Genomic DNA, 19,809 nt, shown 5'->3' on the forward strand with positions numbered 1-19,809 from the left:
CTGCGCTAGATGGCTGGCAGAGAAATTGAACAATGTTTGGTGATGTTAAGGTTGTAATTTTATCAGCAACAGAATTAGGAAACATAAATATAAATCTGGAAATAAAGCGTGTTGTGTGCTATCTTTGGCTACTCTAGAGGCTAAAATATAACTTCACTACCACTTGCCAGTGGACTTTTCCTTGGAAGTCAATTGTCATTCTGGAAAATTTCTTTTCATCCTAAATTGTGTTAACATTTAAAGGGGAAATCATGAAGGTCATAAAGAAATATATTTTAATGTATCTACCTAAAGGAAAAGAAGTTATTACATGAAAAAGACACATGCACATGCATGTTTATAGCAGTACAATTCACAATTGCAAAAATATGGAACCAACCTAAATGCCCACCAACCAAGTGGATAAAGAAAATGTATATATTCATCATGGTATGCTACTCAGCCATAAAACAGAATGAAATAATGGCATTTGCAGCAACTTAGATGAAGCTGGAGACTGTTATTCTATGTGAAGTAATTCAGGAATGGAAAACTAAGTATCATAAATTCTCACTTATAAGTGGGAGCTGAGCTATGAGGATGCAAAGGCATAAAAATGATATGATGGACTTTGGGGACATAAGGGGGAGGGTGACAGGGGAAATTAGGGAAAAAAGACTACATATTGGGTACAGTGTACTCTGCTTGAGTGATGGGTGCACCAAAATCTCAGAAATCATCACTAAATAACTTAGTCATGTAACCAAAACCACCTGTTCCTTAAAAACTATTGAAATAAAATTTTTGCAAAACAAACATATTTTAAAGACAATTTAAAAAATTACAATAGTAAGAACATGAAAACAATACAAAAATGTGGAACATATAAAGTATTGGCTGGGCACAGTGACTCATGCCTGTGATCACAGCACTTTGGAAGGCCAAGGCAGGTGGATCATCCGAGGTCAGGAGTTCAAGACCAGCCTGGCCAACATGGTGAAAAACAATATTATATCTCTACTAATAATACAGAAGAAATTAGCTGGGCGTGGTAGCAGGCGCCTGTAGTCCTAGCTACTCAGGAGGCTGAGGCAGGAGAATCGCTTGAAATTGGGTGGTGGAAGTTGCAGTGAGCCGAGATCGTGCCATTGCACTCCAGCCTGAATAACAAGAGCAAAACTTTATCTCTAAATAAATAAATAAAATATCTTCCACAATTGGAATATATTCTTCCATATCTTCTCCTATGCCTATATGCTAATACTAAATATAATATATACATATATGTAATCCTGTAGGATACACTGTCTCTGATATTCCGTGACTTTGGTTCCTAACCTCAACAATGTATCACCTAGTCAGTACATATAGTCCTATCTCATTTTTTTTCCCAAAGGCTATAGAGCATACTGTTTTATAAATCAAAAAAACTGAACCTCTGTTGATGAGCATGTATCATATATATAAATATATATATATATATCACTGTGTGTGTTTAATGCATACTTATTTTAAATTATATGATTATTAGCTGTACAGAATTTTAAAAATTGATACATTGTAACTTTACATATTTATGGGGTAAGGTTTGATGTTTCAATACATGTATATTTTGTATAATGTTCAAATCAAGGTAGTTAGCATGTCCCTTACCTCATGCATTTATAATTTATTTATGTTAGGAACATTTAGAAACGTTCTTCTAGCTATTTTGTAATAGATAACACCTTACTGATAACCATAGTCACCCTACTGCACAACAGAACACTATGGGGTTTTTTTTTTTTTCCATGTAGACAGGTCTTTGCCTTATTCTAAGCAAAGATTGCCCCAGAGACCATCTTATTTTTTTTCCAGCAGTTTCTTTTTGAAGTTTTTTAATGATTGTGAATTTAATTTCGAACAATATGTGAAGGACTTCGCTGATTTATTTATTAACTTTAGACACTAAGTGAGTAAAGCAGGACTGCACTGCAAGGAGATGCTAAACTCTTGACATTCTCAAGAGATAAGTTTTACAAATTTCAGAATTCCCCTGATTTATGCATGCCTCTCTGTCACTTAATTATGCTCATAAATTTCTGCTTAACTAGCACTGGGATTCTCAACTTGGAGAGAAAAGAGTATGCTACCACTGCAGCCTACCAGAAGAAAGTATCAGCATCTTTGGGAAAACCTTTTCAAAATACGTATATCTTCCTTCCTACCCCCAAGTGGAACATGCTTGCCTGATTGAAAATCACTGTATGTGATTAGTTGTTACTAATTGGAATGTAACTAGTTGGGAGTGTGTTGTACAGATAGTGTAAAAGCAAACAGCAACAACAAACCTGTCAAAGTTAGTATTTTATATACATAAAGTTAAGGCATTTAAGTGGTGAAGAGGTTTTTTATTTTTCAGGTTAAGGGGCATTGTCTTAAATCTCATTTTCTGTTTATCCCATTATTTCATTATTGGCCCTAGCAGAGGACTCTCCTTTATAAAATTCACTTTACAAGAGTTCTCGTGTAAGCATTAATGAGTAGAGACTAACAAAACAAAGTAGGGATGTGGATGCCAAAGCGTGGATGGGCTCACTGCTGAGAGGAGTGACTGTCTTCCGCATTGTGGACAAGGGCGAGTCAAATTTGTATCCAGCAAAATCACTATCACGGGGCCTTCAGTTCACTATAATAGTTGAAACTCTAAGCACTAACTCTGTGAATATCTAACCAAATCTATCTTCTTTTGTATCCTTAAACCTGGTAGAAAACTTTTAGAGGTCTGCGATTCTGTTTATTTGAAGAACACCTTACTGGGTCCAGTGGATACTAAAAATGACGATGACAAGGACATGCTTGTCTGGAGGGTTGGTTCCACAATGCTTTGAGCTTTCTCTACAGCACCTGAGGGTAAGTCAAAAGTCTAAGAGGAGAAGTTCTAATGGAGTTCTTTCTCTGACTGTTTCATCTGCAGACTGCAGCTGAATATGTAAAATCTCGACTCCCAGAGGCCCTTAAACAGCATCTTCAGGACTATGAAAAAGACAAAGAAAATAGTGTATTGTCTTACCAGACCATCCTTGAACAGCAGATTTTGTCAATTGACCGAGAAATGCTAGAAAAATTGACTGTATCCTATGATGAAGCAGGTATGTTTGTCTTTAAAACACACAATTTTTTTCTCCTTGCAAAAAATTTCATTATAAATGTTGGTTGAACTTGGGTCTTTTCTGAGGTAAAATGTCAGGGGCAAACTGGATTCAAAGTTATGTAACGTGAACTAATAAATTTCTTCTCTGCAATTTTAGTATCAAGACAGAAGATTCTTAAAAATGGATCTTAAATATCAAATACCTTTAAAATTTTGCTCTTTTTTATTGGGATTTTTTTGTGGTTTGTTTTTGACCTTTTATTAACCGAGTACTCCTAAAGTGTTAATCAACTTTGGATAGCAACTGAAAACTTTTACATCTGATAATCCAAGAAATGTTATTCAATGCAAATACTTGTGTTAATTTTAGATATTTTTTCTAAAGAGGTTATTTTTTTTCTCAAGCTGTTAAGCTAATCATTACTTTCTTTTCCTTAGCAACTCAGACACTACCACATCACAGACTGCATCTTGCTGCCTGCCATAAGTTCTTCCCATCCAAGGGAGCTTATTAATGAAGTCATGGACAGACCTCCTTATAACATTATTTTAATCTATTATGTAGTCTGTCAGCTAAAACCAAATTTTAATGAAATGAGTATAGTATTACTTGGAATTATTAAAATATTTAATAAAATTAAACTTAAGCAGCAGAAATACCCTATTAAAATTACTATACCTCTCCATCTCTCCCTGTCAAAAATATTGGAGGAAAAAGTACAGGAAAAAAGGTTTCTAATGGTCAAATGTTAATGGTATTCATTATTTTATTAATGCCAAAAAAGTCTGTTTTTATTTTCACAAGGATTTTTTTAGCAAGCATCTTATTCTCTTCATCAGAATCTATGCATGCTCAATATTTGCTTACAATTTAATTTCAAGTTAAAATAGCAAACAGAGGAGTAAATTAATAAAACAAAACAAAATTATTAAAAAAAACTACATTATACTTTCCACTTAGACAATATTTCTAGTTACTAAGCTGCCTCCATGTATATTCCACCCTCTAACCCTTCACCTCCCCCTCTCAAGCAGGATCTGTATTTCCAGTTTTGTCCAGAACATGCCTGCTTTTTCTGATTCTTCTTTGCTTTCTTCATTTTCCAGACACATTGGCTTTCTTCTGCCTAGCATTTTTGTTACTTTCAGTATTCTTCTCATTGGAATTCCTATTCATATCTTTTCTCATCCTTAATGGAATAAAGTAAGGTTTTGATCGGTCCCGATCAAAATAATATTTAAATATTCAGAGCATCTTATAGATCATAGAACTCATATAGTCCACCCACTTCTTGCCCCTATGACCATTTTATGGTGAGAAAACAAACTCATAGACTTACCTGAAATAATGCAGTTACTTAGTTGTAAAACTGGGATGCCAACTTCCTAATTACTAATCAGGCTATGCAAGTTCTCATTTGCCCAGTAAGCAATTGTTGAATGCATGGCAATATACTAGGTAGTAGGAGAAAAGAGAAAAGCAGTGAAGACATGGAAAGGAATCTGAGATGTAGAATAGCTCTTGCTTAAAGTCTTGCTAGAGAGCTAAAAAATACATGTATGAGCTCTAGAGAAAAATTCCTGAAGAATTTGGGACTAAATATACCCTGTAATATCTTCAAGTTATTAAAGCTAGCTGAACTGTGGAGTCAAGAAATAGTGGAAATGGCTGAAATTTTCCATGAAATTCTGCAGAGGAGGATATTATTTTAAACCTTGAAGGACAAATGGTGGGCATGTATTTGTGAAGAGAAGAGGGATGCATTCTAGTGGATGAAGGGGCACAAGTAGACATCAAGGTGAGGATGAACATTAGCTGCAATCACCCACCACTCAATGTTTTCCTGCTTCAGGAATAATTTTCCACTCTCTGCATTGTTGTTGAGCAGCTACTGATACACTTGCACATGGCTTTTAGGGACAAATAGTTTGGCATAGAATTAATCTGTCAGTAAGCCTTGTAGCATGTAACAGTGGAAATAAGCACATTATTGAAAGTTAACAGGGTCTGGGGTCTAGGCCTTCCCCCAGCTTAATACTGGTGTGATCTTCAGGAAATTAACCTTTTAGAACCTATGTTTCTTCATCTGCAAAATTGGGCTAATATAATCTCACAGGGCTATTATAATAATAAAATATGATGTTTGGGGAAGTCCTTAGAGATCATATTGCAAATGCTAATTAATGCCACAAGTGATTAATGAGAACAGATTTGGGCCTTGTCTATTGCTTAAACCAGTGTAAAGTACAGCTGACCCTTGCACAACATGGGGGTTAGGGATACCAACTCTCCATGCAGTCGAAAATTAACATAAACTTTTGATTCCCCCAAAATCTTAACTACCAGTAGCCTACTGTTGTCCATAAGCCTTACTGATTACATAAACAGTTAATACATATTTTATATGTCATATGTATTTATACTGTATTCTTACAATTAAGTAAGCTAGGGGAAAATTGTATGAAATTCATAAGAAAGACAAAATATGCTTACTATTTATTAAATGGAAGTGGATCATCATAAAGGTCTTCATCCTCATTGTCTTTACTTTGAGTAGGCTGAATAGGCTGCTGAAGAGGAGAAGCTGGTCTTTCTGTCTCAGGGGTGTCAGAGACAGAAGAAAATACATATATAAGTGGACCCATGCAGTTAAACCTATGTTGTTCAAGGGTCAGCTGTACTCTAACTTAGTCTTTTCTTGACGTGTAGTGTTTGGGGAGGCAGAGTGGAAGTTTTTTAAGTGATCTTCAGAAGCTTTGAGAGATCTAGCAACATCTATTTGTTAAAACACTCACTCTGGGCTCAGTTTGCCTTTGGTCATCTCTGCATGAGGTGATGAAGGGTAGTGGATGAGGGAAGGTAGGCTATGTGTATGCATGAGTGAATGAATGAGTGTTGTTGTGTGTTGTAAAATCAAAAGTCACTACCTCCTCTTCCTGAAATGTTAATTCTTTCAATCAAAGAAAGAGGATAAAATCAGAAAGGACATTACTATTTAGCAGAAAATATTTCATAATAATACAAAAGAATTAGGATAGAGAATTGGTAGTAGTATCCAATATATGCAGATATAACCATCTTATACGGAAGCTTCCTGACTTAGGATGTTTTAATTTAGTACTTTTTGACTTTATGATGGTGCAAAAGTAATACACATTCAGTAAAATCTGTACTTCAAGTACACCCATTCTGTTTTTCATTTTCAGTACAGTATTTACTAAATTACACGAGATTCAACACTTTATTCACTTTATTGTAAAATGGACTTTGTATTAGATGACTTTGTCCAACTACAGGCTAGTGTAAGTGATCTGAGCATATATAAGTTAGGCTAAACTAAGCTATGATATTCAGTAGGTTAGGTGTATTAAACGAATTTTCAACTTGGGTATTTTCAATTTACAGTGGGTTTATCAGGACATAATCTCATTGTAAGTCAAGGAGCATCTGCACTAAGACACTCATTTGCTTCAACTGTTTAGCTTCTTTCTATGCTATCTTAGTTTTGACTTCCTCACATTCTTAATTCAGCTCTCCCAGTTTTAGAAAGTAGTTAATTATTAGAAGATATCTTGGTCTCTAGAGAGGTTAATTTGTCTTTAATGCTCATTTACTGATAAATCAGCCTGAGTGACTTAATGACAATTACTGCTATTTGTGGCGTCTAAACTTCTGTTAATAAAAAACCAATTAATGAGAAAAGCCACTTAGATGTTTTTCTAAAATCATTGGCTCAGAAGTTTTTCACCCTCGCCTTTTTTTTCTTTCTCTCTCTCTCTTCCCCTTTAATACATATATACCTTAATGCTTTGCCCATCCACAAAATTCAGCTATCCAGCAACCTCAAATTTAGTGAAGTGGGAAGTTTGCAAAAACCATGTGTGTGCAACCCTACCATGTCACAGAATTGTGGACAAGTCCATACAACAGAGGATTTTGATTATCACCTGGAATCTATATATTTTTATTTTATATAGTTCTGATTAACTAGGTTATATTTTCCAATGTGATATTTCCTTTTATAAAATTCTTTTTCTAACTTAAAGTGTTACACTTTAATTGCAGAAATAAACAGAAATATGTAGAACAGTATAATATGAGAATAATAATTGTCAGTAATCTTACTATGGTAAACCCTTGGTATATTTTCCTCACTCTAAGCATTTTTAAAATGTGGTTGGTGTCTGGTAGTTTTATTGTAATTTTATGTCCTGCTTTTTGCATTTAACATTACTACATAAGCACTTCCTCATTTCATTAAAGCCTCTTCATGTGAAGATGATTTTAATGGCCACATCATATTCTAAAGTACCACTCACTAAATATTTTCTTATGTTGTGCATTTTCATTTTAGTTTCATTATTGTTTTGCTCTGATGATTAATGCTGCAAGAAATATGGAGTTCATTTGTCTGCATTTTATATTACTCTAGAGGATAGACTTCAGAAAACATAAGAGTTTAGAATTAAAATGAGAAGGTAGGGAAGGGGATGACACTTGGAGCAGTGACACTGAGAACAGTAAGTAATGAGAGCAAAGAGTAAATCCGTAAAAAACACTTAGCAGATTCCTGACATTACACTGCACTCAGAGTTATATTAGCATTCACAGACTGTATTATAGAAGTGACATTGTTATTTTCATAATGGTGATCTTGATTCACAGAGAAAAGGTTCAATAATGTTTATTATATTCTGTATATAAAAGCAGGAATTATGTAAACCAGTGTATTAATTCAGTCAGCCTGTTGGTACGGTTTGGCTGTGTCCCCACCCAAATCTCATTTTGAATTGTAGTTCTGATAATCCCCTTGTGTTGTGGGAGGGACCAGGTGGGAGGTAATTGAATCATGGGATGGGGTTTTTTTGTGCTGTTTTTGTGGTAGTGAATGTCTCACGAGATGTGCTGGTTAGGGAAGTTCCCTTGCACGTGCTCTTCTTCTGTGCCACCATGTAAGACATGTTTTGCTCCTCTTTCACCTTTTGCCAGGATTGTGAGACCTCCCCAGCTATGTGGGACTGTGAATCTATTAAACCTCTTTTTCTTCATAAATTACCCAGTCTTGGGTATTTCTTCATAGCAGTATGAAAATGCACTAATACAGCCTGCTATAACAAAATACCATAGACTGGGTGGCTTGTACACTACAGAGCTTTATTTCTGACAGTTCTGTAGGCTGTGAGGTCCAAGGCCAAGGCACCAGCAGATATGGTGTCTGATAAGTGCCTAGTTCCTCATAGATGGCTGTCTTTTCACTGTAACCTTACATGGCAGAAAGGGTGAGAGATTTCTCTGGGGCCTCTTTTATAAGGGCACTAATTCCATTCATGAGGGGTTCACCCTCATGATCTAACAGCATCCAAAGCCCCCACCTCATAATACTATCACCATGAGGATTAGTTTTCAATATGTGACTTTTGAATTTTGGGGGGACACAAACATTTAGACCCCTTTCTAACATTAGTTTAGAATGTTTTTCATTCAAATGGTTTATGTTTTGACAGTTTCAAGAATTGATATGTTTTGTGGTATAATTGAAAGAAAACTTGGAACCAGAACACCCAGATTCTATTTCTAGTCTATGCCAACGATATATGTGACCTTGAGCAAGTCACAAACCTTCCTAAAACCCATTTTCCTACAAATTGATGGCATGAACAGGACCTAATAGATGTCTTCTCATTCTAAAACTATGCTTCTGGTCTATGACAATGGAACATTCAGGTAGCTATAATTTCTGCAAGGCTTCCCGTAGCTATGGGTTTTACACTTTTTCTATTGGCTGTCTTCTTTCTTCTTACACAGCCAAATAATTTGTACCTAATTTCTGATCAAAAGAAGACCATCACTCAGCTTTTTGTAGAATCTGCTCATGCATATGCCTTTTATTGGTGGGAAGGGGAGTGAGACTGTTTGAATCAAGCAAAAGTAGATTTTGGAAGAAGAGGCTCTAGGCTATCATTCATGGATCCTCATTAAAATCCTTTAGACCTTTTATTATATTAGCATTTATTAATACTAAGCAAAATCCAGAGTAACAAGTAAGGTGTGGTTTATATTTGATCTATTCATGTTTTTATTTAACTGAAGTACAAGTTTATATACATTTCAATAGATTGGGTTTAACATAGAGAACTTTTCAAGGAAAGCAGTGGCATAATTTGAGATGAAGGGATCAAAATAGCATTTTACACTGTCAGAAAGCATAATCATCCTAAATATTTATTATTTGTCATAGTGGGCAAAAGTTGAAGGGTTAAAATACTAAGAGAGGGAATCTTTTCTCATATTGTTTATTTATATGCTGGAGTATCATTTATGTTTCTATAACTAATCTCAAATTCTGTTTTTAATTATTTTTGAGTTTGGGCATGAATAAATATTTCCTATGTATTCCTTTGTTAAGGATAAAGTCATATGGTTTGTAGTGCCCTGTGTTTGAAGGAATTATGAGGAGAGTAGGCCCATTTATTTGAGAGTGATACTCTGTCACGGGCTCAAGAACCCTAAGCCATGGGAGCAGAAGTCTGGAAACAGGAGTTTTTCCCTTTGCAGCTGAGTACACCTGCAATGCGTAGAATGGCCAATGGTAGCATATAGCTGCTGGCCTTAAGAGAATTGCCTAAGTTGCTGATTTGATCTCCTTCTCGGAGTTCTCAAACCAGCAAGAGCTTTTTGTTCTTACAGTTTCACTAGAAACCCATACAGCCTTCCAACGAGCACCTGTTTCTGCAATGTGGAAAATGCACTTACACATAGAAAGTGAACCAGATGGTGCACAAGGGAAAAAGAGAGCTCAGGCTGTTCCTTGTGTTCTTTAGGTATCAGAGTTGGGGGCCTGCATATTCATTTTCAAGTGTCGGGAAGTCACGTACAGCTTTCCCAGAGAAGGCCAGAAAGAAGGAGCAGCATTAATTTCTTAGCTTTTGCTTTGTGATTCCCTGATGCCGCTCTACCTGTGGGTGAAAGCTACCTGTGGTGAAGACACAGCAGACACTGTAATTTTTGGAAAAGTAGCCTTTTAAAAGGGTAGGGGAATGGGTTCTAAGCAACTTAGGAAGTAGCTGGAGGGTTAACTCCTATTGAGTTTGTTTTATTCTTCTTAAAATAGATGGTACCTGAAAGTTACATCTATGTTTTAATTGGGCCATTAGTGTCATAATAATCAGTAATCTCAAAAGAAAAGCCATTTACTGTCATGGGAAAATTTTTTTCCAGCAGCCAAACCCAGGAAAGAGTGTGAATTATTTAGGGATTTTCCAGGTTTTCTAAGAATATTAAAAATCTAGTAAAAGGCATTTGCAGGAAGTTCTTCACTCCAACAAATAGAGTGAATTTCTCAGTATATTTCTCAAATAGCTCCTAAGAGAAGAGGTGACACTAAGGTTTCCTTACTTTATAACTTCAATCAGGACCCCATTTCTTAGCTCAAAAGATATCCTCTCCAGGGGCTTTTTGACAAGAATTGGAGAATATGGAAGGAAGACAAAAACAGACACCCAAAAGAAACTTACAAAGGGAAGTTCAGTATTGACTGTGCAACCTCTGACACCAACTTCTTAGTTTCTGTAAAAAGATTTAGTCTATTTTATTTTTCCATTATAAAAGTAAATAAATATACTTTAGAACATTTTTTAAATATGGTAAAAGGAATAGAAGATAATCATCTTTAATTCTATCACCTAAACATAACCATTTGATGTATTTACTTCTTTGCCATTTTTCTCTGCTGTTTTAATTATTTATGTCAAATTTTATATCTTTTTTATTTAACACTTTTAATCATATTTTATGCTGTTATAAACTACGCATAAAGGTCACTTGTAATAACTGCAGTATTCTGTTGAGTGGATATACCACAGTTATCATTCTGATAACCTTTTAATATTTTTAATATGGTTCCTCTCTTGGGTCCATGTTTCAGTTCTCTTTACCACGTAGAATCCCAGAATTTGGTGGTCTGTTTCTTATCTGTGAAAAAATGAGAATGGTAATATAATTAAGAAAAACAGAAGGCTTTTGTATTGCAGCTAATTATTAGCCATGTTTAATAACAGTGGGAAAAGGGGAGTAAAATAGATACTCAAAATCCACTAATAAACTGAGAACTTCTTTCTGGCTGGTAATATTAATTTTTTTTTTTGAGGCTATGTAGTGACTAATTTACCTATCTTTTTAACCAAGATGATTTTTTTTTTTTGAGATGAAGTCTCTCTCTGTTGCCCAGGCTGGGGTGCAGTGGTGCAATCTTGGCTCACTGCAACCTCTGCCTCCCAGGTTCAAGCGATTCTCGTGCCTCAGCCTCCCGAGTAACTGGGACTACAGGCATGTGCAACCATGCCCAGCTAATTTTTGTATTTTTTCTGGTAGAGATGGGGTTTCACCACGTTGCCCAGGTTGGTCTCAAACTCCTGACCTCAAGTGATCTGCCCACCTTTGCCTCCCAAAGTGCTGGGATTATGTTATTGCACCTGGCCTAACCAAGCTGATTTTAATTTCAGTTATAATTCTTACATTTTCCAGTTAGACTGTAGATTTTAAAAGCCAAATTATCTTTTGGTGGTGGGGAGCAGTAACTAAACAAAGTGACTTTGACATCTGCAAAACAGAAAACTATTGGCCATGGCTGTAAGTACCTAAGCATGTAATTTACAAGCCCCAGGATAGGGTTTGTCTATGGTGGGACATTGCATCTCTCTGCATGATTTCTTCAATTGTAAAATAGGGGTATTGGATTAGATATTTTCTTAAATCTCTTCCAATCTTAACAATGTGTTATTTTTGTCTTCAGTTTATTTAACACTTACTGATTGATTCATTTATTCAGTCTATAAACATTGACTGAACGAGCATCTATGAGCCAGACACAGTGCCCACCAGTGGAAACACTCAGATGACCACATAGCCCTTTACTCCAGGAGCACAGTGAATGCCTTTGTGTGTGTGCCCATGTGAAAGGGCAGGGAGATAGCCAGTAAAAACAGGTAACTTGAGTATAGTAGAATTGGTGCTATAGGGGATGGTAGATGTGCAGAGGAGAAAGAAATTAGGTTTAGAATTGGTAACAAGTTCTTAAATAAATCAGAAAATCATGAGAGAACCCATAAATCTTGTGAGCTGTTCGTTTTGAACGTTACCGTCAGTTGCATTTTTAAAGGCAGGCTTTGGGTAATGCTTTAGTTTTCTTCTTTGCTTCTATAGCTGTGGTTGTATGTTAGTGCATTATACAGACCAATTCTTGCCTTCTGCCATAGCAACACCTACCACATTCTTTTTTTTTTTTTAATGCACTGAGACAGGATCTCACTTTGTTGTCCAGGCTGGAGTGCCGTGGCATGATCACAACTCTGCAACCTTGAACTTCTGGGCTCAAGGGACTCTCCAGCCTCAGCCTCCGGAGTAGCTGGGACTACAGGTTTATACCACCATTTCTGGCTAATCGTTATTTGTAGAATTTTTTGTAGAGAGGGGTTCTTACTATGATGTCCAGGCTGGTCTCAAACTCCTTGCCTCAAGCGATCCTCCCACCTTAACCTATTAGAGTGCTGGAATTACAGAAATGAGCTACCACTCCCAGACTCACCTACCACATTCTAACTGCTGCTCTCCAACTGATATTAATTAGTTTACTTTAATTAGTTAATATGTTATTAGCATTGCCCGTTTGCTTTTGAGACCTCCAATGTAGAAAAATGATAATTCAGACTTAATCTTGTAAAAGTGGTATGATAGGAAGGTATTTAAAAAAATCACATTCTGCAACTTCATCTTACCTTTCTATTAGGAGACCTCATATCTACTCTGAAAATACATTTATCTAAATTTTATGGTGGGCAAAAGTTTTAAAAACTTTGCTAAGAATACTGGAAACCACAAAGGAACACTGCGATTTAGAATCAGGAAGTACCACCTCTAGTGATTAAAACATTTGAAATGGAGCTGTACTTATCTTTCTAATCAAGTTGTCCTTGTTTGCCACAAGGGAAGTAGTGTTATTTCCTGTCTCTGAAGTAGTATTTGATTACAAGGACTAAAGAAAATGTGTACACATCAAAGAAAATAATTGGACCAGGTGGTCACACTTTAAAGTACATTAGCTATCCAGAGACAGGATGCCAGTGCCATCGGTATCTCTTCCTTTCTTTACTGTCAGGACTTTGTAAACAAGATTTTATAGACCTCGTTGGAATGTTTGCAATAAATTTTAATGAGATACACATTAATGGTAAGACCTTCAGTTTGTAGAGAAAAATAAAATAGTTTTAACATGCCAGGATTTCTAATGTATTGTGACGGTCCATTTGTTGTAGTGAGAGGTAGGTAAAATGCATCCTTGGTTGACTCTCAGACTCTGAAGATATGTAATCATAGACAGCTGGGCTGCTATTTAATGTCATTTTGCAACTGTTATGTTCAGTCTTTGGGATCTGCTAGTCACTTCAAAATTTCATCTGGTAAATTGCCTCCTGAAAGGTGCTGTTTTTAAAGCCTCCTTCTGTTGCCCAGAGGAATTCTCTTTGTGTTTCTTTAGCTGATAAGTTTGTCTCAAGGCTGTGTGGCTTAGGCCATTTCTGATGAAGCTGGTTTGATAAGGAGTTTCCTTAGTACATGCACTGGAGGAGCTCCTGGATGTGCTCTTGTAGTTCTTTAATCAATCCTAGGAAACTCTAAATTGACTGCAGAGAAATTGCTATGACATACACTGTTCATTCAACACAAACATTTACTCTGTGCCAGGTTATGGCTAGGTGCTGAGAGTCTAAGAAATGGGTAAAGAAAAATGAGTTAGAATCTGCTCCCTTTGAATTTATTGTTAATCTTTGACTGCTATCTTTATAAATCTGTTTTCTATAACTTGTGTCAAAATGACACCTGAACTTAACTTATTCCTTACCTGAGTCACTCTAATTTCCATTCTCCTATCTTACTCCGCCTCATTCAAGGAGAGAAGTATACAAATTATATTTTTATTATTTATATCCCACTTCTTCCCTAAAAGTTTAATTTGCCATTCTTACAATATTAATGTTACAATAAAAATAGATCAAAACCATAAATAAGGATGAAAGCAAATGTACTATCCATAAAGAATACTAAAGTATAATAATATACTTTAATTGAGCATCTAATTTCTCCTAAGCTTTCTGATAGCCAGAGCAAAAAGAAAAACCTAATGAGTTAGAAAGTTTTCACTGTTTTAATAGATAAAATAAAAGATTTTCAATGGAGACAACTTTTCTTTTGGCACTAAAGGTCATAAAGACTTTATCACAAGGCATCCTGTATTTGGGATATTGAACAACACTGTCGTAGCCTGGGTTCCTCAAATGTAGAGCATGAAACAAAAGGCTTGCATACAGATGGTTTATTTAGAAATATCATCCCAAGCAACAGGAGTGAGGGGCACTGAATGAAACAGGAATTATGGAACTGGGCTCTCCTCTGAAGACAACTGCTGCTTAAGTCCAGGTACCTTCTTAGGTAGCTTATGAATAGCATCCCAGACTATTTAGCTACTAGTACCATTCCCACATTAGCCAATGGTAGTTCCACAGACGTTAACTTCCCTGCATTTCTGGTTTATGTAGGCCTGAAGGCTGAGTGAGTTCTGTGGGCATCCCCTGCCTTGGCATCAGGGAAGTTCCAGGGGAGGAAGCAAGTGATAAATAGTTCAGTCCAAGGCTGCATCTGGGCTGAACTGGTCTTCAAGTGGTGGCTGGAATAAGAAATATGGGAGCAAGAAGGTATGAAATGGTGCATAAGAGATGGCCTAGGCAAGCACAACAAATAAAATCTTAAAACAACTTCATAGCAAATGCATGTGAGTCCATCTTATGGTCATTTCTTGCATAACAACCATCTATAAAAACTGAGGGCCAGGCACAGCGGCTCATGCCTGTAATCACAACACTTTGGGAGACTGAAGTGGGAGGATTGCTTGAGCCCAGAAGTTCAAGACCAGACTGGGCAACATGGCAAAACCCCATTCCTACAAAAATAATAAAAAAGTTAGCCAAGCATGGTGGTGCATGCCCATAGTCCCAGTTACCCAAGAAGCTGAGGCAGGAAGATTGCTTGAGCCCAGGAAGTTGAGATTGCAGTGAGCTGTATTCATGCCACTGTACTACAGCCTGGCTAACAGAGCAAGACCCAGAAAAAAAGAAGAAGGAAGGAGAGAGAGAGAGAGGAAAAGAAAGAAAAAGAGAAGGGAAGAAAGGAAGGAAGGAAGCTGAGGACACATTATGTTTTTTCAAAGCTCTTGTATGGGACAGGAAAATGCATATGAATACTTTATATATTGGACATACTCTATGTTGGAATACTCTCTATATTGGACATGTATAACATAGAGTATATTTACGTGCATATATAGAAAAATATTGCATATAGCAGAAGGTGAAAGAAAAGAGGATGTTTTGTTTGATGTAATGGCTCAACAGGACAACTTCCCAACTCAAACCAAAATAATTAGCTAATCTTCATTTTTGTCACAACTGAATTAAAATACCTGGGCCCTTCAACCTAAGTGGCATAGTAAGATGTAGCATTCAAATTGGGGCTTATTTATTTGACAGTAATTTTTATTCATTTATTCATTCATTCATTTTCCAACCCATTTATTCCAGTTCAGGGTTACAGGCGTCTGGACTCTATTCTGACAACTCAGGGCACAAGGTGGGAACCCACCCTGGACAGGACACCATCTCATCCCACAGTGCACTCACACACACCCACTCAGACTAGAACCATGTAGACATGCCAGTCACCTAAGGAGCACAACTTTAACATATGGAAAGAAACCAGAGCACTTTGGGAAAACTCACACAGACGTGGGAGAACATACAATTCCTCATGGACAGTGGCCCCAGCCAGGAAATAATTGTCTTTTCACGTCAATGTTATAGAAAAAGGATGTTAAATGAAATGTCATTCAGTGACCTGCTATGTGTAAAAATTAATTACCTTCCACAGATAAGAAACTCACAAGAGTGGTTACTTTGGGAAGGAGAAACTGAGGAAAGAGACTTACCTTTTCACTGAGTACTCTTACTATATTGTTTGAATTTTTAACTTTGTCCATGTATTTTCTATTTTTTAAAATTTACAAAAATAAACTAAACAAAACCCTTCTAATACATTTCCCTTATTTTCAGTGCTAGAAATGGAATATAATACAACAGAAAATCATACTTCTTGTTTTCAATAAAACTTTTCATCCTTAAGTCATATATATCTTTGGAGTAAGTCAACAAAGGAACTCAGCAACAAGGCCAGACATCATGGAACTGCAGTGCCAAGGTCAGAGAAGGTCAATAATAAGACCTATTTAGTACCATGCCAAGGCATGCCTGGACACCAGGGGTTCTACCATAGGTACTTGGTAGCCTTTCTACCCTAGGCCAGAACTGTTCCAGAGTCCAGGGTAGGGCTGGCCTTATTGGAAGCAAAATAAAAGTTCACGTGAAAGAGAACAGAATGCATGGGTAGAAGGCTGGTGGGGATCCAGCAGTTTCTTATGTCAATTTCTGTTGGTTGCCTCTGCTTCACCTCAGAGCTTGATCTTGTGGCTGTCAAGTTACTAGACCTGATGCTTTTCTTGACCTTTTGGTCAGATTATCTCTCTCCTGAACTATGGCCAAACCTCTATTGCTTTTCTTTCAAGGTGGTGAAGTATAGTGAAAAGAGCCCAACTGGCTTCATAATTTTTTGATATTATACTTAATGGGCCTTTTTAATGAAAATTGATAATGAGGAGGCACAGTGTCTCATGCCTGTAATCCCAGCACTTTGGAGGTGGAGGAGGGAGGATTGCTTGAGCTCGGGAGTCCAAGACGAGCCTGGGCAACATGACAAATCTCTATCTCTACAAAAAATATAAAACTTAGCTGGACATGGTAGCATGTGCCTGTAGTCCCAGCCAGGATCACTTGACCCCAGGAGATTGAGGCTGCAGTGACTGTAATCATGTGATAGCACTCCAGCCTAGGTGATAGAGTGAGACCTTGGAAAGAGAGAGGAAGGGAAAGGGAGAGGGAGAAGGAGGTGGGGGAGGGGTAAGGGGAGGAAGGAAGGAGGGAGGGAGGAAAAAAGGAAGGAAGGAGGGAGGGAGGGAAGGAAGGAAGGAGAGAGAAAAGGAAGGGAGGGAGCGAGGAAGGCAGGGAAGAAGGAAGGAAAGATAATGTATGGAAAATGATGGACATGCAGTAAATACTCTACCAATGATAGTCTTTCTCTTGTTTTTGCTGTTACATAACCTAACATGTACTTGATGTGGTACACAGGGGTATTTTTCCAGTCCCCTTCATGATAGAGAGGATTACCTATTATACTTGGTATATATTAATTTCCTGTTCAGAACATGACAGAAACCAGCCAAATACTGGCTCCATAAGCCTCCTCTTCCTTCCTTGCCCTGTTCTGTACGGAAAAACATTTCCTCAAGTTTAGATTATTTGTATGGGCTTAATATCGTTATCTTTTCTAATATGGTATATTAATTACCTATTGCTGCATAACAAGTTACTCCAAAATTTAGCAGCTTAAGACAATAAATGTTTATTAGTTCACATAATTTCTGAGGATCAGGAATCTAGGCTGGTTCTCTCATGAAGTTGCAGTCAAGCTGTTAGCCAGGGAGCAGTCTCTGAAGATTTGACTGGGGGTGGAAGTTCTAATTCCAAGTTTACTCATGTGGCTCTGGGAAGAAAGCTTAATTTCCTCTCTACAAGGGGTTCTTCATAAAGCTTCTTGCCACATGGCTTCCCTCAGTGTGAGTGATATAAGAGAGAGAGGGCAAGGGAGCACCCAAGACCAAAGCCACAGTCTTTTATAATGTGAATATTGAAAGTGACATACCACAGTATCTGACATAAGCTGAGGTTGGTCAAACAAACCAACCCTAATTTGGTGTGGGAGTATTCGTACTATGCAAGGGTATGAATATCAGGAAGTGGGGATCATGGGGGCCTCTTGGAGGCTAAGTACCATAGGGTGTACTGCAAAAAAATCACTTATTCTTCCAGTTCCCTCACTCTCCTTCTAATATTATTGCCTTTCCTTCCCATTTTCTTTCCTTTTTTTTTGAGATGGAGTCTCACTTTGTCACCCAGGCTGGAGTACAATGATGCAATCTCAGCTCACTACCACCTCTGCCTCCTGGGTTCAAGTGATTCTCCTGCCTTAGCATACCAAGTAGCTGGGATTATAGGCACATGCCACCACACCCAGCAAATTCTCTTTGTATTTTTAGTAGAAACAGGGTTTCACCATGTTGGCCAGGTGGTCTCAAACTCCTGACCTGAAGTGATCTGCCCAAATTGGCCTCCCAATGTGCTGGGATTGCAGGCACGGGTCACTGCACCTGGCCCGCTCTCATTTTCTAATTGCAACCTACATCTCATTTCTTGGAAGTCCAAAGTTGGAGTGTTGAGCCCTGCCTCCAGCACCTGGATGGCTTTAGAATTATTTAGACTCAGCATCCTTTCCAGTAATCACAGTGTACATTTCATCTGGCCAGGGTCAATGCCTTTGATATATTAGATTTTAAATATTTTATCACTTCTGACTTCTCTAATTCATTAAGTTATTTCTTTCTAGAGTTTCCTAACACTGTGCCTGGGCATCTAGACAGCTTTGAAAGTTCAGATTAGTTTTTTTTTTTTTTTTTTTTTTTTTGAGACGGAGTTTCGCTCTTGATACCCAGGCTGGAGCGCAATGGCGCGATCTCGGCTCACCGCAATCTCCGCCTCCTGGGTTCAGGCAATTCTCCTGCCTCAGCCTCCTGAGTAGCTGGGATTACAGGCACGCGCCACCGTGCCCAGCTAATTTTTTGTATTAGTAGAGACGGGGTTTCACCATGTTGACCAGGATGGTCTCGATTTCTTGACCTCGTGATCCACCCGTCTCGGCCTCCCAAAGTGCTGGGATTACAGGCTTGAGCCACCGCGCCCGGCCCAGATTAGTTTTTAATAGCAGTATCCTAAATGCTTCAAGATTATGGATCCTAAATGCTTCAAGATTATGGCATGACTCTCTGGATAGTAAAAAAAAAAGTCTCCTTTATCAGTCCCTCCTCCCTTTTTCTCTTTGTTTCTTTAACTGTGTTCTAAAATTTATCACATTTAAAATTTTCATATCTATTAAATAATTTGATTACTGGTTCTGTTAATTTTTTAAATGGATGAGTAAAGTAACCACATAAATTACTTTTATATTTCACTTTTAATGTTTGACCCAGCAGTTGCCCCCAGTACAAATTTCCTATCCCTTTTTTTATTGCTCTTGCTTGTCTTTTGTATTGTGTAGAGAAAAAGGAATGCAGCAAAAATGAGGAAGTCACTGAAGAGTTTGTTTTTCTTCCACTTTTTACTATGCCATAATTTCCCTTGCTGTGGTCATCTTCTTTCTCACCAAATCTCCATCTCTGATTCTCTGTTCCTAAAGAAAACAACAGTAAACATGTAAGTCTCTCCTTGTATCTGCATTAGTGGAAGAAGCATGTGATGGAACTACAAGTAACTTTCCTAGACACTGGTTCACTGTGGCTAGATTTTTTTAAATGTTATCAGGAAAACATTATTTTTTAAAGAACTTGCATTTTACCTTGTTTCTCTTTTCAATTTCCTTTTTTGATCTATGGGAAATTCAATCTGAGTTAAGCATTAAAGAACTAGGGGAAATGAAAATGCTTTCACAG

The 19,809-nt window shown here is 37.3% G+C and overlaps 1 protein-coding gene across 3 annotated transcripts in view; it reads left to right on the top strand.

Annotated features, from left to right (window-relative positions):
* The window catches only part of PPM1L (protein phosphatase, Mg2+/Mn2+ dependent 1L), a 304,389-nt gene that overhangs the window by 198,040 nt on the left and 86,540 nt on the right, over nucleotides 1-19,809 (top strand). For all 3 annotated transcript variants that reach the window (XM_012447355.2, XM_064378876.1, XM_021669522.2), the window contains one exon: nucleotides 2,936-3,110. In XM_012447355.2, the coding sequence (XP_012302778.1) occupies nucleotides 2,936-3,110 (175 nt within the window). The remainder of the gene's footprint in view (nucleotides 1-2,935; nucleotides 3,111-19,809) is intronic.

This window comes from Aotus nancymaae, unplaced genomic scaffold (genome assembly GCF_030222135.1).
Source record: "Aotus nancymaae isolate 86718 unplaced genomic scaffold, 86718_ANA_hifiasm-v0.15.2.pri h1tg000019l, whole genome shotgun sequence".
Taxonomy (NCBI): Eukaryota; Metazoa; Chordata; class Mammalia; order Primates; family Aotidae; genus Aotus; species Aotus nancymaae.